The sequence below is a fragment of the Electrona antarctica genome (genome assembly GCF_951216825.1).
Source record: "Electrona antarctica genome assembly, chromosome: 19".
Lineage (NCBI taxonomy): Eukaryota > Metazoa > Chordata > Actinopteri > Myctophiformes > Myctophidae > Electrona > Electrona antarctica.
Window position 1 is genome coordinate 16,993,848 of NC_136800.1, and position 23,984 is coordinate 17,017,831.

The window sequence follows — 23,984 nt, forward strand, 5'->3', positions numbered from 1 at the left end:
GTCTCTCTCTCTCTCTCTCTCTCTCTCTCTCTCATAAAAGACCATACATTCCTTCCCACTGCATCTAAAGACTATACAGTAAAATCCTATGAAATACATGTTTTTATCTTCCTGGGCTAACCGCACAGTGAGCACACCCTTACATGCACCACCTCGTGTACTGTATGTCACAGTGGCTCTATGTAGTGCCTCTCTGGTTTTCTGCTTTCTGGTTAATTTATTGCACCATTTTGCATCCTACGTGAAGTGAAACAGAACCCTTACTTGGAGTATATCACAAAATGGCCACTTGGAAAACCGCGACTTAGATGAGAGCTAAAGACACCAATCGAAAGCATCTAATTCCAACTTACTTCAGTTACCGCCGCACACACACACACACACACACACACACACACACACACACACACACACACACACACACACACACACACACACACACACACACACACACACACACACACACGTATAAAGCCAATGGATTAGTCACAGAGCATTGCCAGGGGTTACGCCAAGGCTAGGGAATTATTTCAGCAAACTTGCATCATTGATCTCTGGCAGTGGCACACATGCATGCAGAACCAATTTCATGTTTACCGTACAATCGTACTGCTGAATCTGAGACTGTGTGAAGTGCGACTGGGAATAAGAAAACTGCTTTTTATGCTTACAATTGGAAGTTTGTTGCGAGTATGCGAGTGTTCCTCGTTTTTGTACCTTTCTGATGAGTCGTTACATCACAAACATATGGGGAGAAGGTCTAAGCACAACGCCAAACAACTACTACATGAAACCACTTTTATACTTCATTGTACGAAAATAGCTGATTTTCAACTGAAAAACATGATTCGGCACATCATGGTTTTCTGTGATTGTATTACCACTGAGGACTGTGGTCATGTCATTATAGACAAACATTTTAGAATAGGGCTTAAAACTTCTTAAACAGAACCCTATACTACTATACAGAGGGCCCTATACTTAGTTGACTCTACACTACTCTACACTCTACTCTACTCTACTCTGTTGACTCCCAAGGGCAACTAGGCCCCCTCCGTCTACACAACATATCTTCTCCTAAGCAAATCTACAAGATCACAATGCAATGCATCGCAACACGTTTTCTTTTGCAAATCTAACCCCAGAATAGGTATGTTATTTTTCAAGAGGATTAAAAATAACAGATTTTCAACTGAAAATTTGTTATTTTCAGATGAAAATCAGTAATTTCCTCTGAGCCCATGGTCGTGTGATGAATTAGCCCTCAGTGAAGGACTGATTGCTTCAAGGCTTTAATTTTTCTCGATCACCTCAGTTTTCATTTACAGGCCACTGCACAGTGCACATACCATAACATTGTTTGTTTTCTTAATTGCGCCCCATTTGCCAGCAGAACGATTTGTTAACCAGGGCTGTCGTACAGTCGTAGTAGTATCAAATTAACGAGTGGGTGTGTTTTTAATCCTGCACTATAAATGTCCTGGATTTGGCCCGCAAATCCACTTGGACTTCCTCTGTAAAGTGGATCTTGATGGATGTTGGCCCCTGCCTTCACTTGGCACTGTGTGCTTGTGTTGTATATCTGCGACACAGGCTGCAGGGGCCTGACAGCACTGTATCCTTCCCCAGCAATAAGAGGTCATTGGAGAGGAGCTCATGTTGTGTCCTTTTTGTGAGTCAGACTACCGCCTGGAGTGGTAGTATTTTTGATTTATTTTTTTACTCCTGTTGTCTGACCCATTTTTCTTGCTCTCTTAAATATTTCCCTAGTCTTGCTTCCCTATGTGCCTGTTTACTCAAGAGGGTCAGTGGGTGTTTAAATAACATGTGAGTCAAAGTCTCACATGCTGACCGTATGGGGATATATTCATACTGTATACTATCACACACACACACACACACACACACACACACACACACACACACACACACACACACACACACACACACACACACACACACACACACACACACACACACACACACACACACACACACACACACACACACACACACACACACACACACACACACACACACACACACACGCAGAGAGTGACAGGCAGCTTAGCGGGCAATGTGATGTACATGTATTGCATATTAGATTTGAGTATTCTGGGTGTCCAGACTGCTCCGCAATTATGTTAATCCGACAGAGCTGGCTGCATGAAGGAGATAACGAGATGCTTACTCACGCTGAGCTCCGACTGAGCCGACTCAATGATATTTCAGTCCGAGGCGGGCAATCGGCAAATTGGCCCGTGGTATTTTGGCTCACGTAATTGCGTGGCATTAAACACATTTGCGGGTTATTTTATTTTTGGTCCACCGTCCTCATCTACAACAACGTGTCTCTCTTTGTCGTGCCCCTCGTCCGTATTTGCTCCTTTTCTTTGGTGGTATTTCTGTACAAGCCTCTTTTCTGCACCTGTCACTTTCTCTCTCGTTTTATGCAACCCCTCCACCCCCACCACCCCCCAGCTCTCTTTCTGTGTCGTTGTGACCAGTGGTGGACAGTAGTAACCAAGTACATTTACTTGAGTACTGTTACTTGAGTAAATGTTTTGAGTAGTTGAATTTGACTTGAGTATTTGTATGTTTTGAAGCTCTCAGGCTCATGACTTTCTCTGCACTACATTTCTAAGACAAATATTTTTACTTTTGACTCCACTACATTTCCACTACAACTGCGCTGCGTTGTGAGATTATAGATTGGCTATTTCCATAATTAATTTTTTACAGATGAATGGAAACAATTGATGATCATGCAAACTAATTGTGATCACGTCAAATCATTGTGATCAAACGATTATGTAATAATCGTGCCAGGCCAAGCCTCCATCCCCGTCTCTCGCCGATAGCAGGCCTATCTCTCTCTCCTCAAGTGTCACTTGGATATTCATGGGGCCATACCCTTACGAGACAGAGGCTGAAATGGAAGACAGCACAGCGATCCATTCATCGTATAGGCTATACCCCTCAACAGTAATCAATCCATCTAAAACGTTGATTTCTGAAGTAGAATCAGATTTCACCGCAGGGTTCTGTAACAACCAACCCGGTCTCACTCAAACACGGTAAAATAACACCGATTGGCAATTCCGTACATACACTACTAGAAAACCCCAAAATCCATACATATTACACTGAAATCCTCCCCATAGACGGAGGGGTGCTGTCTCAAGCGAACTTGAGCCACGAGAGCCACCACCAAGCAAGTTAAAGCCGTGGCGAACGGTGCGAAGTTCCATCGAGCCGACTCAGCCCCATCCGAGGTGTAACCCAATAGCACACAATCGTAAATAATGTCAACCCGATTTCATTTCACCCAAACACGGTGAAATAACACGAATTGGCAATTCCGTACATACACTAGTGAAAGCCATGCCTCCGTCGTGGTCAAAACAGTAGTAGTGTAATATATTCGCATTAAACAGATTTACATTTTAACAGCTGCGAAGCAGGCTGGTCTACTTTCTATCAGGTTGGTAGTGGCAACTTATCATTTCATTGGCTGCAGTAGTCACCTATCTTTCTGATTGGCTGCCTCGTCTCTAGGCAACCAGACACTTTTTGCCTCTAGCCGACCTCTCAGCGAATGGGATAGCATTGCATTGTAGCCAGCAAGTTGCAACAACAACCCACTAGTTATTTCACCCACAATTCTGCATATATAATAAAGCAGCTGGTAATTATGACTATGTCATCAATTCTTGTTTTTTCTAGTAGTGTATGTACGGAATTGCCAATCCGTGTTTTTTTTACCGTGTTGGTAGCAACATATCGGCGGCCTTTTCCCACACTTCTGACAACTTGAACTTCCCTTTGTAATGACACACCGGGTTCATTGGGCCACTTGACCCTTTGCTCTCGCAAGACTGCCGTGCCAGCCAGGCTCGATGCCCCGAGGGGCTGAAGGCGTCGTTAAATACAGACTATGGATCAGCTTACATGTTAGTTCCTCTTTGGCAGAAAGTAAACCACTCGCAGACACACGGACAAATATTTACAGCAGCTCTGCATCTACAGTATACTACACTATCTTAGTGCAACAGTGTCACCCTACTGTGACTGCTCTTACAAAGGCTTATTTTCTTAGTACTTATTTTATATCAATTACACGCCCCATGAAGCCTTGAATTCATGGAGACCTTTTTGTTTTTGTCGCAATCCTTTGATGATTTCAAATGTAAACATTTGAACTAATCTGTATTGTACCGTGATTCCCAACCAGTGGGCCGGGGTCCACTTGCAGTAACCACTCTGCAGACTAGTGTTACCAATAAATAGGAACTCACAAGTTCATTCCATTGATTAAAGCCAGAACACAGTTGATTGATTGATCATTAAAATAAACATGCTCTGAAAATGCATGCGGCCCAGCCATTTGACCACTTAACGCGGTAGCAGCTGATACAGCAGCCGTGTTAAGTGGTCCCTTGGCTGGGTCGCCAAGTGGGCCCTGATCCAGAATGTTAATGATGACGTGCAGTAGGACCACTACTGGTAGACAATAGGTATTGCACAAATTTCAAGGTGTAATTTCTCCCCTGCCCAAATGGGTTTTACGTCTTAGCTCAGCAGTAGAAAGTTCAGCACTCGTTGGGCCCAGGAACTTTAGTACATAAATCTTACGCGTTGCAGTTTTTAATTCCTTCAGAAACTTTATGCACACACACACACACACACACACACACACACACACACACACACACACACACACACACACACACACACACACACACACACACACACACACACACACACACACACACACACACACACACACGATAAGAATTAATCTAAATATTAATGCGAGTTAGGTAATAATAATCCACCTTTCAAAGGGAATTATTAATAGGCTGACTTTGATCAGATCCCATGGAATGTCTCGGAGCAAGTTAGCCCTGCCCGCCCGGTGGCATTACATGAAATATAATGAATTCAGTCATATCTAGGATACGTGAGAAGATGATGAGTGGGGGGGTATTGTCAGGTGGAGAGAGGAGAGGAAAACCGAGACATGAGGCATACTGTAATTTGCAGTAAATTGGCTCTTTTATAATAAGGCCTTATGTACAGAACCAGCTCACATTTCACTCAACTGGACAGAAATGAACGCCGTATCCAGAAAACGTTTTCATGTTTTTATTTAGCACTAGACGTAAAAATCGGCCCCTAATGAACAGCCACGATTTGAGTAAGAAACCTGAGCTGCACTCTTAAAGGCAAGGGTGTCAGCCTGAGGTGAACGAAAACATATGAAGGAGAAAATGGGGGTTTGATCATTTGAAAGCACTTACAGATGTATGGTCATCTTGAACTACAACAATATTATCACAGATCCTGAGGTCAAAGCAACAGTGCCAAAGCACCATCTAGTGGCCATTTTGGGATCCACGTCATTCAGCTTCTTCCACAATATTTGGGACACCTTGTTAAGTGATATATATATATATATATTAAAAACATCAACACTGTTAAAAATAGTGCAAGACTAATCAGGCCTTTATCTGCCAGCCTGTTGTAAACAAGTTCAACTATCAAGCAGTGTCCAAGCTACATCATATTATCCTCCGTTTTAACTGCACAAATCTCTACATAAATCCAATAAATTATTTCCTCAAAGAGAATTCACATTTTGTACCTCCTCATTTTAACTAACACTAAAACCCCACTGCACTGTGCAGCACACGGTTTCTCAAAGAGGGGTCCGGGGACCCCCAGATGTCCTTTAGGGTGTTCCCAATAAAATTATTTAATATATTCAAATTCTATTCATGCGGTTTTTTTAAATTGTCACGATGTGACACGCTGTGAGCCTTGCTATTTTTTGGAAATTTTGGAAAAGCATCTTGACAAATGTTTATACATTTGGAATCAGACCCTAGCAAAAATGTCTTATTGTGGCCAAATAAATATGAACGCATTTAAATCAGGGAAAGCATAATTTTAGATTTCTGCATTATTCAAAAATATCGTACATTGTACATCTCCTCAGGTCTTAAATAATGGGTTAATTCGGTGGTCCTTGACCTTGACATTACTGTTATACTGTGTCTCCTGCCTCATGTAGTTCTACCTGTCCTGCAGCACACGTGTCCACAGTGCTTCCATGAAAACATGCAGTGGCCAGGGTCGCTGTGTCCTTCCACCGTGGGCTGGGCTCCCAAGGTCTGCCTGGCTGTCGTGTCTCAGCAGCAGGGCTCAGCCGCTGACGCGTCGTCTTTCCCTACCAAACACAGGACCGTGTCTGCCAGGCCTTTTATGTCGCTGTGCGTGTCGCCGTGCGCAGCCAACGCCTTCAGAAATTCAAGGACGCCCTCCTTCTCAAGCATAGTGCTATAGTGTGAAGCTAGAGGATAAGAGGAGGGGAAATGAGAGAGGGAATTAGTTGAGGGGGGGGGGGGGGGGGGGGGGGGGGAGAAAGAAAGGAGGAAAGAAAGAAAGAGGGGCATTTAAATCAGTTGAGACCAGCACCCAGGGGCCTCAGCCTCAATAGAGGTGCATGCCAGTATTGGGCCTCAACATCAGGGGGATAAACCTTTTTATTTTTTTAAGTTTGTGAAAAGGGGATCTTTAAACATTTCTGGGGTCTTTAACAATATTTTCTCCAGAAAGGTGTGTGTGTGTGTGTGTGTGGGGGGGGGGGGGGGGGGGGGGGGCATTAAAGATGTTAAAATCAGTTGTTATAATGTACTTTATAGTATGCCAGATGGCACTGGCCTAGTGCTTGACATGCACCAAGTCTTTAATCTGGAAGCCTATTTTTCTCAAAAGGGGAAATAAAAATATATGAAGATTAGAAGGTGGAATTAAGTTCTTTCAACACGAAGAACAAGGGTTTCTGTGTCCCTCTCTAAAACAGGAAGTATTCCCCCACCACCCCCTTATTACAACCGCCTTACACTCATCTGTATAACACTGTTGTGTGTCAAATGTTCACAGTGACAAGCTCATTTTGAAATGTAACCACTCCCAATGCCTCTACAGGCCCCCTCCTGTTTTCGTTATACACTATACAGTATATCTTCGCCGAAAATAGTAAATCTACAAGCTCAAGCTTGTAGATCTGATATTTTCGCTGACCCCAGAATAGAAATGCTCATGGTTCAAGTCCCAAAAGATCAGTTTCACAACCAAAATAGAATCGTGGTTCACATGTGTCCACCGGGCAACAGACGGACACGAAATATTAATATGATTTATAAGTGTTGATCCGCAAAATCCAACATATATCACCCATAGCAGAACAGCTCTCACAGAATAAAACAACACCACGGTAGGGTGTTTATGTTATGTTCTCTTACTGTTCTGACTGCTGACCAGATGTATGGCCCACACTGCCCACAGCTGCACTCCTGCGGACTGGGATGTCTGGAGCAGAGGCAGGAAGGGACGGAAGGACCTGCAAGGTGCATTGGGAGAGAAGACTATTGTGAGATCAAGGTTATTAGTTTTTAAAGCACGTTTGCTAGTTTAGTTTAACCCTAAAGCTTAGTTTTGGTTTAGTTTTGTATTAGTTTCAGTGTTAGTTTTTTTTATTGTAATATGGGGTATAGTCATGGCCCATGACTCATGGGAATAGATTCAAAAATAGTATATTGTGGGCTTGCATTTCGCTATTTTTGTCATTTTGTTCAGAAAAATATTGGAAGATTTCATATCCCCTCCAAATATTAGGCTTATATTAAATATTGACAAAGGGCATTTTATCAGATTTTTGTTGTTTTAGTTACATTAGTTTTGTAAACACACTTTTTTAACGCCTTGTTTCAGTTAATTAAACTGTTTTGTCACTTCTAGTTTTTGTTATTTTGTTTAACTATAATAACCTGAGATAAGAGGGAGATTCCATATAACAGTCATCAATAACACTAAAAGTATATGAACAATGGAAGAAAAACAGGTATCTGGAATGTTTGGCATATTCCAGAAACCTCAAGTGCTCTTGGACAGGCGTCAGAATACGGTACTTCAAACTATATTATTAGCCACGCTGATGTAGGCGTAAGACGATACACATCTTTCATATGCTCTGCCTTAGCTCTGCTTTAGTAAAGACTTTAAAAAGACGTGGACCTTCCCGAGTGCCTGGTCTGAGGTATTTATTACATTCCTGTGATCCAGGGTGGTCCAGGTAATCCAGGGCTTCTCAATGTGGGTGCCGTGACACCCTAGGGTGCCATGACGCAAGTCCAGAGGTGCCGCAGAATACTTTGATCATATTTGGAATGTATCAATATCACTTCAGTTTAATAATCACTTAGTAAGACCTCCTTACAAAAAATAGCAGATCTTCAAGCTCACAGCGCGTCACATTGTGACAGGAATGTGACGCGTTGTGAGCTTGTAGATCCGCTAATTTCCATGAAGGTTCCAACCAGAATAGGGACGCTGGGGTTCAAGTGGTTAAATGTCAATTATAATATAATAATAAAGTCATTTTCAATCTGTAATGGAAACTAACTTTTTTTCCCCTCATGCCATACTGATCTTTTTACATATTTACGTAACATAATATGACATAAATGTATATGGTACTATGAAGTAACTATATAATTCAGGGGTGCCGTGGATGAAAACGTTATTTATAGGGGTGACCTGAGCCAAAAATGTTTGAGAACCACTGGTATAATCTTTCTGGAGGCTGCTGTGTCATCAAGTGTGGTGAAACCCACCCGCCTGACATTTGGGGAAGGATAATAACACCAATTATACATACAGTGTGTTTGTGAACAATATCACACTTTGATTCCCTCTCACCTGTAAGACACCATCTCTCTCTCAGGTGGGGTCCATGTCATTATGGAGGTATGCTGTAACAACACAGAGACCGACTAATTATTAGAGCACTTGTTCTCAACGTGGCGTTCTTGAGGGGGTCCCCAGACAAATGACTGATAGCAGTGTTGATTTTGTCAATTAAAACTATGACGAAAAATGTTCGTTGACTACCCTTTTTCACTGATGAAAACTACATAAAAACAAAGGGATCATTTTATGCTTGGTTGCACTTGGGTTGTTGCATTCTGAAAATAGCCGATCTACAAGCACACAACGCGTCGCAGGGCGACACGTTGTGTGCTTGTAGATCAATTATTTTCAGCATGCGAACAAGTGTGAAATCTGCCATTACAACGCCATCAAGGCCTGCAAAAATGCATTTTTGACGACAAAAACCAACTGTAGATTTATTCGACTAAAATCATATGATATTTAGTTGACTAAAATCATATGATATTTAGTTGACTAAACCTAGACATTTTATTCCAAAGACTATGACTAAATTAAAATCAAAATGGTGCTGCTAAAAGCAACACTGACTGATAGTTAGGACACACACACACACACACACACAGACAGACACACAGACACACACACACACACACACACACACACACACACACACACACACACACACACACACACACACACACACACACACACACACACACACACACACACACACACACACACACACACACACACACACACACACACACACACACACACACACACACACACACACACACACACACACACACACACACACACACACACCAGATCTTTCAGAATGGTGGTGCGAAGCTCCTCCTCCAGGGTCCAGGCCTCTGGTCTGGAGGCGAGGTGTGCCAGGATGCCTCCGGCGAAGTAGCGCACGTTCACCTCCAGCCGGGAGTCCCGCAGCAGGCTGAGAACGTGAACAACATAGCGGAGGTGGAGGAGCTCCGCCTGCAGCTCCTCCACCTCCGCTATGTTGTTCTACAAAACACCACAAAGAGACAAGATGGTGCCAAAAATTAATGGCCATTCATTTTTGACTTTTTTTGAAGGCATTGGTGTAGGCAATTTATGTGTCTCAATTATTATAGAGCTTAGAGCTATAGAGATATTTTTGAAACTTTTTGAAACTTTTAAAACACAGCTTAAGTGGTTATTCGTGTTTATCTTTTTGATTTGGCGCTAGCCCCTCCTAGCAGCTATAGTGTAGATGTCTGAACACAAACATTAAATGCCATTGACAATGAATGGAGAATTTACGTCATATGTGTCTGAGCAAATCAGCTGGGTATGTCGGTGGCCACCCTTGGCCAATAAGGGACCACCATTCTTGATGATGATGTACGATGATGTACGATGATTAGAGCGCCCCTCACTTCACACAGGTGTGATTTTATATATTTTTGCTTTCTTTTTGCATTCTTCTCAAATAGAAACTTTCATCAAATCAAAGTTTTTTTTATCGATTTTTGACAAGATATCAGTGAAAGGCTAACGACGGGCTACTTGTCAATCAGTTGCTGTCCTACCTGACAACGGTCTACATTTCCTAATGGATGCGCAGGGAGACTTCACAGGAACAGAAACAAGACAGGGTCTAATAACACCTTGGCTTCTCTGTGGAGCTGATGCTATGCTGATGATGACATCATACTGGATGACAACAGTCTTCCCCATATATGGATGGATGTGAAACATATTCTGAGATTTAACTTCCTTGGCCAACTGGCAGCAATGCAGCATGCACAAGACATGTGCCGCTGATCATGCAAGATTAGACGTGCGCACGCACGCACGCACACGCACACACACACACCGTAAAAGAATTACCACATTAAACTCCCTACACTGTAGGGGGTGTACTGTAGGGCCTACAGTACCGATGGGGACCCACAGTATGTTTATTCCTGCTGGAAAGTTAATTTAAAAATGTTTGGGAATATAGAAAAAGTAGCTGACAAGGCGATAAACTTGAACGCTTCCAGTTGTCCGAATACAATGGATCATGGTGTATAGAAACTCGATGATTAAATGCAGCCCCTTGGCAAAAGGCTGTTACCAACCTAAATCATGCTTGAACGAGGAGAAAACATGGAAAAATACTGTGGAGTCTGAGGTCCCGCTACTTTTGGCACCCAACACAAAGCACACAAACACCATAACATACAGCACTGCAGTGGTTCTCAAAGGGGGGGCTGAGGGGGTCCCAAATGGATCCTTGGTCCCTTAGAGGTCTGTAACTTGGGAGAGTTTACAAATGGAACCAAACAGGCCCGTAAGGGTTCCATTTGTTTGGTTCCAGCTCTCAATAGTTACGGAGGTCCTTGAAATTAAACTGTTGGAGAAAACAATGATATAGTAGTGTCTAGTGTGCACAGTAAACCCACCAGAAGACCCAGGACCTTCTGCTGAATGGCGGCTTCACTGTAGTAGGTCTGCAATACAAGAAACACAAGAAACATGAGGGGAAACAACACTGTAAAATGGCCCCGGACGGTTAGCTCAACCGTCTGGGCACCTAGGCTGCCAAGCCAGCCGGTTATCATTATTATCAGACAACTTTAAAGTATAAATGTAGGATCACATTTTAATTTCTACAATTATCTCTTTGTTTTATATGAACTACCTCTCAATTTCAATTGGATTCAAATTTCCTTTGATAATGTGTTTGTTAATGCTCTGTACGTCTCTAAATGTTATGATAAATTGAAAACGGTGGACCCTCTTGTAAACAAGTGTAATGCTTGATGGTGTCGTCCACTTTCTCCCTAAACCTTTTTTTTACAAAAGTAAGTTGATAATTATGTATATTGACCAAAACATTTTTTTTTCTGCAAATAAAAATTAAGTTAAAAAAAATAAAAAATAAAAATAAAGATATAGGGGAGCTGGGGCTGGAGCTGGAGCTGGAGCTGCTGCTGGGGGGGTCTAACACCAGCTCACGTAGACCAGGAAGAGTGCAGTGTCAACAATGCATGGAGTGTTGCTGTCACATCATCTAGAACAGATGTGAACAAAAAACAAAAAACAACTGCGCGATTGAATAGGAGTTCTAGTGTTAGACCCCTCCAGCCCCAGCTTCATCTCCAGCTGCAGCTTCAGCTCCCCTATATCTTTATTTATTTTTTAATATTTATTTTTGGTCAATATACATAATTATCAACTTACTTTTGTAAAAAAAAGGTTTAGGGAGAAATTCCCCTTTAACAGTTTTTGTATTGAGTTGTGCTTGAAATGTACTGTAATTCTGCAAACTGTTAATAAATACTTCAATCAATCAATCAATCTGTGTTTTAAGCATATATTTTATCAAAATAATACCGTTAATCCCAATATTTGATGTAATGTTCATATCGTCCCATCTCTATTTGCATGTGCTGCATAATGTGCGTGCATTGGTGCTGCTGTGCAGCGTGCGTCATTAGGTTTGTTCCATAGCTCCAAGTTCACACCTCCAACACCTCCTCGTAGAGCTCCAGGCCCTGGCACTGGATGAAGTGTCGGGCTGCGGCGGGCGTTTCGTCCGTCAGGTTCCACAGGGCACTGAGGGCGAACTTCAGAGTGGTGTCCACCACTCGCCCCATTGCCTTCTGCTGCACGATGCCCATCAGCTGCTGTGGGAGGGAGGGAGGGAGGGAGGGAAAGGGGGGGGGGGGGGGAGAGATGATGAGAGTAGTTCAACACTACGAAGAAGGAGGGAGAGATACAGCCATAGAGTTATAAAGGATAGAGGGAGGACCGGAACACAGCTCCGCCCCCCCCCCCCCCCCCCCTGCTATTCATTTCAATGGAAGTTGCTCAGTGGCGTTTTGAAGCACCCGGAAGAACGCTCTCCGCATTTGCAGAAGTGCAAACGAGCGCTCAATGTTAAACCCCAGCTACACAGGGTTTCCTCATCATAAATGCAGGGGCCCGCCTGTATGTATGTATCTATCCATCTACTGTATCTCATATAACAGTGAGAGGAAAGAGATACACATTTGTTGATACACAAAGTATATTGGCTAACCTACTAAATTATATAAGCCCTAAATATGTTGTTGTACAATTACTAGTGAAAATAGCCAACCTAAAGGTTACAATGTTAGGTGATAGATCGGCTCTTTTTTGGCCTTTTTGAAAAATTGAGTTTTTGAAACAATTAATGACATAGAGACGCACACTTGAAAGTGATTAATTCCCTTATGTGGATTTGGGTGTACGATTGGTGAACGATAAAATAGGAAGACCCTTCCCCCTTTTTTGTTTTTACAAATTCTAAACAAACCAGAATAACATTAGCAGAGAGAGATACAGGATTGTTATGGGGGAAAAAAGGGAAAGAAACAGATAGGTATTGTGTAACAGGACAAAGACGCAGACAGAGAATGACTCGGTCATCGGCGGAATGGAGCAAGTGACAGTGGATGGTGATGAATGACGTGAATGTAATGGAAAGCTGTGTGTGTGCGTGCACGTGTGTGTGCGTGAGTGTATGCACAGGAGAGATACAGAGGAAAGAAGACCTTGGGAGATAGTAACTCAAGCAAGATTAATCACATGCACGTACATCATACATTCTCCCCGCTCGCCGCTGCAGACTGTGTGAGGCTGAAATGAAACACCTGCTTGCGTTTGAAATGCCAGAGTGACCATACCTTCATAATGAAGATGTCAGAGCCCAGCTGTGCCGTCTCTGCTGTTGATAGCTGCACCAGAAGAAAGACATATCAGTGCTGTCAAGTCTGGCCAAAAAACAATTATAAAGGCCATCAAACACTGGGATTATCTCTGGTCAGGGTTACGACTTCTGGTTAGTCATGTGGAACATTATCTTGACATATTACAGTCAAGGCAGCTGTGATGATGTACTACTATGAGTATGACTCATATTTGAATCATTTCTGCTTTTCAGGTGTTTGGAAATAGGTCATTATAATTCCATGTCATCAAAAAATATGTTTAACCAGGTACCGTATGTCCGTATTCTTATAAATTGGATGTCAATGTCAACATTAATAGCACATTGGGTTTTAACCAAGTAAGCCCTGTACTTTATTGAATGAAGAATGGAATACAATGAGCTGTGAGCTTAATAATAATGTTGGACCGTTTTCACCCATGCACAATAGACCTGAGGCTGATTCTAGCTGAAGTATAAATAATGCTTAAAGTGGTTACACAGATGCTCTCCGAGTCTTAATGGCTTACAGCTGTGTATCAGATGGGAGTAAACAAGTGATGCATAATTAAACTGTCCTTGAGTGCAGGTAAAATGACAACACACATCACAGTGTCCTGACCTTGGACACCAGAATGGAGATGACAGCCACAGCCATCCTCTGCAGTGTGGGATCCTCATGGCTACTCAGCCAGTTCATCACCAGCTTGACTGCTAAATACCTGAACCATGGATATGTGTTAGACCACATTAGTACAAAACAATACAATGTATTTATTAATATTATTGTCACTGTAGGGAAAAGTAACAGTTTTGCACATACAAGGTTTAACCCGAGAGCGCGACTATAATGCAACAGAAACAGGACCCTGACAGATCAGGACGAGAGTTCAGGTTTATTGTTACATCTCACAAAACCTTTTGATCTTTATTTACATTTTAAGACCGGTTTGACTGTTTGCAGTTGGATCAAGTACTCATTTCTTATAGCAGGAAGGGAAAACACAGATGAACTCTATTATGAGATCATGGGAGAACACTGCAATGACAAAATGAGTTGTGGTGTTATAAAACCTCCCATAACGTAACTTCTATAAAGTGAACTGACTTGTCAAACGGGACCTCCTGCAGGATGTAGTCACTGCACAGTGCCAGCAGACAGTTCTTCTGCACCTGTAGGAAAGGACAACGTTTCCACAACAGATCAGCCATGGAGTCAAGACATGGCAGGTTATATATTTCATTCATCATATGTAGAAAAAAAGCAGCAATAAAGTAGCAGAGCTGAGAACCAGTGTGCAGAGTCTGCAGACTTCATTCTTCTTCACTATTGATCTGCTGCCGTTGTCTTTAATTAGGATGTGCATCCATTATCTCTTCTAACCTTTTAAAATGGTACCTCTTTCCTTGTTCCCAACTAAATACAAAAAAATCACACCCGTGTGAACTGAGTGGTGTAAGGTCTTATATAGCCTGTCTGACGTAATGAAATCATGTCTGACGTAATGAAATCACACCCGGGTGAACAGGGTGAACATAGCAACCATGCTCATTTTTTCTGCACAGAAAAAAAACCCTGTTCACCCGGGTGAACAGGGTGAACATAGCAACCATGCTCATTTTTTGCGCACTAACAAAGCCAGTTGTAGGAGTGGTTTACACCACTCAAAAATAGCAGATCTACAGACTCACAATGCAACATGGTGTGTCATATTCTGTGCTTGTAGCTCTGCTATTTTAGCTATTCGTCGTACACAAAGCATACCCATATACTGTGACAGCCAGGTAAACTGTTGTTTATTTTTCTCCACATTTCCTCTTAAATTGACATCCCCCACAAATGTCCCCTATGCCTTGTATGTATAGCACAGCACTTTCATGTACTGTACTGTTCCCTCACTTCCATAATTACAGTACGTATGCCACAACTAAACACTAGCAAAACATAAGAGTGACCTAAGCCTTGTTATACGAAAGAGGCACAATCAGCTGGGTAACCCACATGCAACAGCATGACCGGTAAATATTTAGGCAAGGTCCGGTGATGACTGAAGGATAGCAGCAGCACACAATCTGTGGTAAGGTTTTGAACACTTGTTCCTGTCAATTTACACTGCAAATACAGAAAAGGAGACCCTTAGGGCTCATTTATACATAACATTACAATTGAATGATCGTTTGACACGTTGCTCCAAATAAATGATAGACTTTTCAGGAAAAAATATGTCATTATTGTCGAGTAACACTAACAGACAGCCGAGTGTTGAGGACACATATCACCTGGGCTGGGCTCAAATGCATGACAGCGCCACCTCCCCACAGCCCCCCCCCCCCCCAAAAAAGGGAGAAACTCGTAAAAATGAATGCTTATCATGTGCCATTGTTGCGCAGCGAAATGGCTGAACTACGAGCTTGGACATCTGCTATTTTCAGCGTACGAAAGCATCAGGCTTGTGTGGTTAGCCCCTAAAATATTCCCCACAAGTCCTTGCCTGTTTGTGGTTGGGGAAGTTCTTCATGGCGCAGAGCAGCTGGGCAACAGTGCGGCTGACCAGGCCAACAGACATGGACTCTGACATGCCATGGGTGGTCAAGTTGAACACACACGCCGTGGACACCAGCTGCACGTGCACTGAGGTGCTGTGACTCTGCATTCCATCGAGAACCAGCTAAAAAGACATGGGCAGGAGGGGTTACACATACACATGCAGGGGTTGACAAACCCATAAGCAGGTGTACTGGTTTGAACACCAGAATGGCTGGTGATATTGTTCCCTGAACCTTAACAACTGGTTTACCAAGGACTGGTTTAAAACCGGGCACTAGACTTTAATTGTAACAAGTAAAAGGACAGAACATACCAGTGTTACTACTGTAGGTGTCATTGTCAACATCAGCCTGATAGTTACATAAACCTTGTTGGTGTGTACATTTTCTAATGGCTAGAAGTCAAAATTGTACTAGTATTGTCCTTTAACCAATGAGTGTACTGGTTTAGTGGCCACCAGCAGAGACTTAATTGTGGTTGTATGTGGTATAGAAGTAGTGAACCACTTAAAACAGGAGAAGACAGAGATAGGTTATTTTTTTACAAAGAGAAGAGTACTGGATTCACTGGATTCCCAAGAGGACTAAATGAGGAATTGATGAACTGTGTCTTATAAAAGGCTCTGGTTGCCGTTTCTGGTGGGATTTGTGTAATTTGTGTATTTACTAGTAAATTGTATGTTAATTTACAAGGGGTATTGAATGAATGGTTGTAATTATAATCACGTGATTTGCATAATCAAATCAATGATGCCCGTAAAAAATATATATAGTTCCGCCTAGGAGGTTTATACGCTGACGAAGGCCTGATTGATTGATTGATTGAAGAATTTATTAACAGTTTGCAGAATAACAGTACATTTCAAGCACAAACTCAATACAAAGGCTGTTAACTGTGAGTGGACGACCCAATTAAGCATTACACTTGTTTCCAATAGGGTCCACCATGTTCAAATCATCAAAAACATTTAGAGACGTACAAATAGACACTTCTATATAGACAGAACAGGAATTCATCATAAAGGAGGTAAAAAGGGAAAAGAAACATATACAGTGAGGGAAGAAAATGGGTGGGCGGTGGGGGGGATTCACGTTCAGCTCCGTTAATTTGTTTGTTTTCCTTGGAGGAGCTGCGTTGGGTCCCCAAGTCGGCTCCGTGGCCGTACCTTGAGTTGGCTGTGTGGCCGTGACCGCCTCTTGTGTTGGGTCCCCAAGTCGGCTCCGTGGCCGTACCTTGAGTTGGCTGTGTGGCCGCGACCGTCTCTTGTGTTGTCCTTGCGTTCGTGTTTGAAGGATTCCGATTTTACAGGGGCCAGTTTCGAATTGCAGCCGTCCGTAGGTGCCCTTTAGAGCGGTTTTGAAGGAGTCAAGGGATTCGCATGTCTTAATGACAGTTGGTAGGGCGTTCCACATTTTGGTGGCATAGGAGCGAAAAGAATTTAGTCCCTTGTTTGTGCCGAATCTGGGTTGTACATGGTTCGTTGCACTCCCTCTGGTGTTGTGGGTGTGGACTTCGTTAACATTAAGGAAGTATCTAGACAGGTACATGGGTATCTTGGTGGTGTATCGAATCTTGTGGACCAGACCCATTGCAAGATGCTGTACTCTGTCGTCGACCCTAAGCCATTCCAGCCTGTCGAAGTGGGCAGGGGTGAGGTGGGTTCGGGGGGCGAGGTCAAGTAGGAGCCTGACCAGTTTGTTTTGGGAAGTCTGGAGCCTGGTTTTAAGGGCCTTTGAGGTGCTGTGGTACCAGGAGGTGCATGCATAGTCAAATAAACCCTGTACAAGGGCTCCTGTTAAGGTCTTCAAGGTGTTTTTGTTGACCAGTGAGGAGATCCTGTAAAGGAATCTTGTTCTATGGTTGCGACAAAATCGATAAATACAAATAGCCTATATATTTACTATTCATTGTACAATCGTAAATAATAACAACATTCTAACCTGTTCTGCTGTCATGCGAGTGTGTTGTGTCATGTGAAGGAGTTTGTGGTACCTTGAGGAGATCTGGTCGGGGTTTTTCCATGTCGGTGGTCAAGGTGTAGAGCTGGACCAGGGCTTCTCGTACAAAACACTCCCTCTCTCTATACCTCTTGAGGGCCTCACAGAGCTGGCTCTCATTGGCGCCCCCTGTCACCTGGACACACAGCGGTTGAGCACCTTACACACAGAGCTGGCTCTCATTGGCGCCCCCTGTCACCTGGACACACAGCGTTTGAGCACCTTACAGCAAGACCCACGAAATACACATCAGTCCAAGCACAACGACATGTCATGTTTTGATTTAGATTTTGTTCCTTTCCAATCATCATGTTTTAAAAATGTATGTGCAAAACTGCAAATAAACTAAACGACAAGTGAAACTCAAGTGTAGCTTGACCTCATGTCTAAAACAGAGATAATCTCTGGGGTTCTCTTACGTGTTGATGTGATGCATATCAGAAAGGACTAAAACAAGACGAGTAAACAAGACAATATGTTAACACCCACAACACTATACTCAATCCCATTTAGACCTGAGGCCTATTCTAAAAACTCCATCTAAATCCTACCTACAAAAACTTGCTATATGTATCTTCTGTCGGGTGGAAACCTCATTCCTCATATGTCCAACACAGTTACTTTTCAGGATTCAAAAGTATGCTCATTGCTCAGTATGATCAAGTATGGTGTTCATTTACCAAAGAATAAGGAAATAAGGTTTCTGCCCGACGACAACAGCGTTATATAGCAACAACTATAGGCCTTCCCAGCTTGAAAGGCATAACAACTTATACAGTAGATGTAACAGGTCTAAATGGGTTAACAGTATGATATACAGTAGGTGAAGCGGTTTACTTTCAAAGTGCTCCGCGAAGACAGGAGGACATCACAGGAGCTGGCGCCCGTGGCCAGCAGGCCCAGGAAGACCAGCCCACTCCTAGCCTCCACGAACGCCTTGACCTCGGCCTCCGCGATCCCCTTCCGCCCCGACACGTCCAGTGAAACGAGGGCGGGAAGGACCTGCGGGCTGCCCTCCAGCAGCTGACGCACCATGTCGTCCCCCTCCCTCCCGCCGTCACCGCCACCCGCGGACGCCGTGGCCAAGTGGTCGTCTGAAAAGTCCAGGTGCCTGAGGGTGTGGAGCTGGCTGAGGATGAACAGCAGCCTGGCGGGGGACATGTCCAGCTGCCAAAGGCTGTGGGCGATCAAAGCCTTCAGGGTGCCCCCGCGCTCCAGGAGGGCCGTCAGGTCCGTGACGGACGTGCAGGAGATGTCGAGGCTCTCCAGTTGCGGTAGCGAGCACGCGTCCTCCAGGGCGACATCGGTCAGGTCGGTCTGGGCCAAGCTGAGCGTCCTCAGGCCACGCAGGGAGCTGAAGCCCACGCAGGCTCCTCCGCCATCGTTTCCGTCCCCACTCAGACTCCCCCAGTCCAGGTGCAGTCCGTTCAGAGAGAGCCTCTGCAGGCTGGATCTGCACTCCGGGTTGGACGCCAGGCCTGAGAGGATGTTGGCACCCGTCAGGCCCCCGGAGACCCAGGACGCATCCAGCTCCTGGAGCCGGTGAGGGCACAGTGCCAGGCGGAACGACTCTGCAGCAAGTGGAGAGTGGCGGATGACGGCTCGGCGCAGACGCAGCTCTTTGCAGTTGCGGAAGATCCCGATGGTTCTGTCATTCAGCAGTCCTAGTACAGTAGGATGGTTAAAAATTGACTATTTGGAGTGACTCATATCTATTATGTATGTCTGTAACTCTGTGCCTGCACATTTCACAACTAATGAAGTACATCTTCATGAGTCAGAGTTGTAGAGTTTGAGTTTCCTCTGTGCCTGGCTCATCGTTAAATAAGACGTAGTACATCCTGTTCCCCAACATTCTCAAGACAGAAGACTGATAGTTCAATTACAATATGATTTTACCATTTTAGATACTGTTTTTATGATAATATATTGAGGCTGGGCTTTTCCTATATAAACCTTGTTCGCTTGCATTACATGCATCTATAATCCTTGATGATGACCAATGCATACGTCCTTGGCACAGGTCAAGGTTGTAAAATGTGGGGTCCAAAACATGCATCTAAGCTCAAGTTATTTACTGTAGTACATGATTCAAATACAATGTTCATTTAACCCTCTTATTAATATTAAAAGATCATAGTGTTTTTACATGTTTAGTGCATTGACTGGAACTTTGTTTTCATGACTGTTTACCACTTTCCAATGTTTTTCCTAGATTGCCATTGGTTCCCATTAATTTCAAAATCAAACAATTCAACATTTTCGGTAGAAGTTACATGTCATTGTGTTTTAATGAAGTAGAAGGCAAGGGCCAAGGCACAGATTTTGAGAAGTCTAGCTGAAAATAGGCCTAGTCCTGTTGGTGCTTACATTTCAGCCTGCTTGGTCGCTGTAAGGAGGATTCTCTTCAAGGGTGTTAAACGTGAGTGAGCGCTAGTCCACACATACTAATAATATTATTAAGATTTCACGTTGTTACTACTACTGTAGACAGAATGATGCTAGGTTTGATGTTTGTACTTTACGTAGCACTTAAATCGTTTTTCTTTGCACTCCACTCCATGACTATTTACCATGTTTGTTTGTTGACCAGGGTTTGATCACGCCATTTATTCTGATCCGTTTTACTCTTTACACTTTGTAAATAGACATCTTCTAAATGTCTAAATTGTGAATTAGGTCTTTTTTAGCTTTGGTATTATTTTTTATTTATTCACAAGGTTGACCACAGTACATTTTTGAAGCTGAGAAGTGAACAGTATCCGTCTGTAGTATCTAATATCTGTGTTTTCCACAGAATCTACAGTGCCATCCATCACATAACTTCACTTGGCATCCGTAATTATTTACACTGGGTCTTTTTCAGTCTAATTTTGGCAGAGACTTTTCCATTCCGCTAATTCAATTTACCCTCAGTCGCCATCTTCTGCAGTAGCTGGTCGGCCATCTCCTGCGGGAGCATCGGGGCCTGGGTGAGGCGAAGGGATCCATCCGCTCTCCTGTCACACAAAACGTCCAGGTGGCAGCACACCTGAGCCAGGCACAGGTCACACAGCGCCCTGGGGTCCGGGGGATCCTGATAGCACATGGTTTGATTGATTGATTGATTACTTATAGTTTACAGTTGCAAATAGTACAGTGGTACGATATTACAATGATTGTTACAAGGATAACACAAAAATCGTAAAAGCCGCCTAGGGCTTGACTTGTTTCCATTGTGGTCATGTGTATTCAATTCATCAAGAGAGACATTTAAGGACATACCATAAACAAGTTGTCAACACTAGTAGCAGTAAATGTATGTCAAATAAATGTATATGTTTTTGAGTGGTGCTAGCGCCACTCCTATGAGGAGCTATGTGTGCATGTATGCGTACGTACGTGTATGCGTACGTACATACGTGTATGTATGTGTACGTAGCTGCAACACACACACACACACACACACACACACACACACACACACACACACACACACACACCAGGGAGAAGTACAGTACAGTACAGATTTTTTTTGTTCTCAGATGTACAAGCTCATAACGTATTGCCGTGCACAACACGTGACAAAGTGGCACTCAACAGAAGTACATTCCAGTACAGTATGAAGTACAGTACAGTACAGTAATAACAGCTCTACAAGCTCACAACAGTACAGTACTACGAAGAACAATACAGTACAGCACTACGAAGTACAGTACAGTACTACGAAGAACAGTACAGTACTACGAAGTACAGTACAGTACTACAAAGAACAGTACAGTACAGTACTACAAAGCACAGTACAGTACTACGAAGAACAGTACAGTACAGTACTACGAAGAACAGTACAGTACTACGAAGAACAGTACAGTACTACGAAGTACAGTACAGTACTACGAAGAATAGTACAGTACTACGAAGTACAGTACAGTACTACAAAGAACAGTACAGTACAGTACTACGAAGCACAGTACAGTACTACGAAGAACAGTACAGTACAGTACAGTACAGTACTACGAAGAACAGTACAGTACTACAAAGAACAGTACAGTACAGACAGTACTGTACAGTACTACGAACAAAAGTACAGTACAGTACTACGGAGTACAGTACAGTACAGAGTACAGTACAGTACAGTACTATGAAGTACAGAACCAATAGACAGACAGCCAAAAGTACGACAACCAATCGTCAGCCACCCCAACAGCATCACTCACTTCAGAATTCAGGTGGGTCTGATTTTTGGGTTCTTTTTTTGGGGGGGTGCTCTTTTATCATGGTTTTGAAGGAGGGTGAGGAGTCACACTTTTTGATGTTTGTGTGTATCATCAAGTGTATCATTTAGAGTCTAAATGATAGATTCCACAGCTGGCCACTCCATATGGTCTACATTTTAGACCATGTGGAGTGGCCTGCTGTGGAACCAGATCATTGTATTGATGAGAATACATTTTTAAAAATACAACATTTCGGATGGATGAGTCATGATACACACACAGTCAGTGATTTCTCATCTGGTTCTCCTCAGTCTTTCTGGCAAGACAGATATATGTCATAGGATCTCTAACTGCAATCTTCTAATTTTATCCACACACGTAAGCTCATTTAAAACCACCTAATCCACCTGTTGTCAACGTCTGGCCGGGGACCACAAGGGAGTCTGTAACTCTAATAGTGCACGTATTATTAATTAACCGCATCATGTTGCCAACTTGCCAACTTGAACTTGCCACTATTTGCACCAAGAGCGCATAAAACACACGATCAGTTATGGGAGCGGTCAGCGGTGGGAAGGTCGGGGGGAACTCACCATGTTTAGAACGTAAACAAACAAGCAAACAGCAAATAGGCTCCGGTGTAGACTCTCAACAACATGGGCATTGTGAATGAAATAATGGTATTATCTCTTGAAGCACGGCGTTAACCCATTACGAGATTTGGATTGTTTACCAGGCGACATAGCATGTCTGTAGTGGAGTTGCTGTCAGTCAGAGCCTGGGGTCGACGCAGTTTCTGTGGATTACAGCAAGTGTCAAACTCACCACTTTTCATTGGTCAGTTTCTCTGACGTCACGAAATGAAAACGTGCAACCAGAGCCTTGCGTGCAACGTCCTAAAAGGCAACGTCCCTGACCAAAGCTAGCCTGGTTAATAAACCAGACCGAATCAGCCGTTGGCAAAAAAAATTGCGATATTAGTCTGGTTTATTAACCAGGCTAGACCAAAGCTACCCCCCCCCCCCCTGGCCATGTGTGACATGCATACGGTAGGTCTATTTATTATTGCAGTTTGTGTGGTTGTTATTTATTTAAAATATATATTTGTTCTTAATGTATTCATTAATTGTATTATTACTATTATTAGAAGTAGGTTATATGTGGCTAATAATATTAACCTATATCTGTAGCCGTAGACTTTTTCAGGCATTATGTGTTGATCTGTAATTGCCCTTTAAAGCTGTTGATGTTGATATGAGCAGATAACAAATGTTGTAGTTATAATAATAATAATAATAATTATTATTATTATTATTATTATTATTATTATTATTATTATTATCGTGCGGGCCGTGCTGCAGTGTATACTTTTTAGTTTTTACGCCTGTCGTTAACTGACTTTTTTATACCACACTAATTAAGTGGCAGTGGCAACATAATGTTCATGGCTACAAGCACAACTGAGCAAGTAAGTAACTCGTTTAGCCACAAGGAGGGGCCGGCGAACTCAACAAGAGACCTGTAAAATATCTTCCATCTTTGTTCGTGCCCCAATGATGCATGTGAACACCGCAGGACTATCATTGTCTCCACCAGGCCGAAGGCATGGGGAGAGAGTATGTTTTGCACTCCGTCCGTCCGTGTGTGTGTGTGTGTGTCCGTCCGTCCTTCCTTCCGTCCGTCCGTTACCAGCTAATCTTCGCCACCGTTGGCCCGATCCATGCCAAACTTTGCACACACACTCCCTGGATGCCAACGACGAACCTCTGCCCCAAATATTCCTCAACGGCCTGTTATAG

General features: G+C 43.2%; 1 protein-coding gene across 2 annotated transcripts; it reads right to left on the reverse strand.

Annotated features, from left to right (window-relative positions):
• Positions 1-5,134: 5,134 nt before the first annotated feature.
• On the reverse strand, positions 5,135-22,978 carry LOC306943974 (protein zyg-11 homolog). Of its 2 annotated transcripts, none has more exons than XM_079530556.1 (14): positions 22,919-22,978; positions 20,900-21,065; positions 18,827-19,653; positions 17,985-18,125; positions 15,937-16,113; positions 14,553-14,617; positions 14,067-14,166; positions 13,422-13,472; positions 12,237-12,398; positions 11,172-11,219; positions 9,565-9,765; positions 8,767-8,819; positions 7,311-7,408; positions 5,135-6,355 (listed from the first exon to the last, which is right to left on the reverse strand). In XM_079530556.1, exons 1-14 carry the CDS (start codon positions 22,931-22,933, stop codon positions 6,195-6,197), a joined length of 2,265 nt encoding a protein of 754 aa, XP_079386682.1. In that variant the 5' UTR covers positions 22,934-22,978; the 3' UTR covers positions 5,135-6,194. The 2 variants fall into 2 exon arrangements, with proteins under 2 accessions (XP_079386682.1, XP_079386683.1); XM_079530557.1 differs by having other exon boundaries at positions 22,779-22,978.
• Between the last annotated feature and the right edge of the window lie 1,006 nt (positions 22,979-23,984).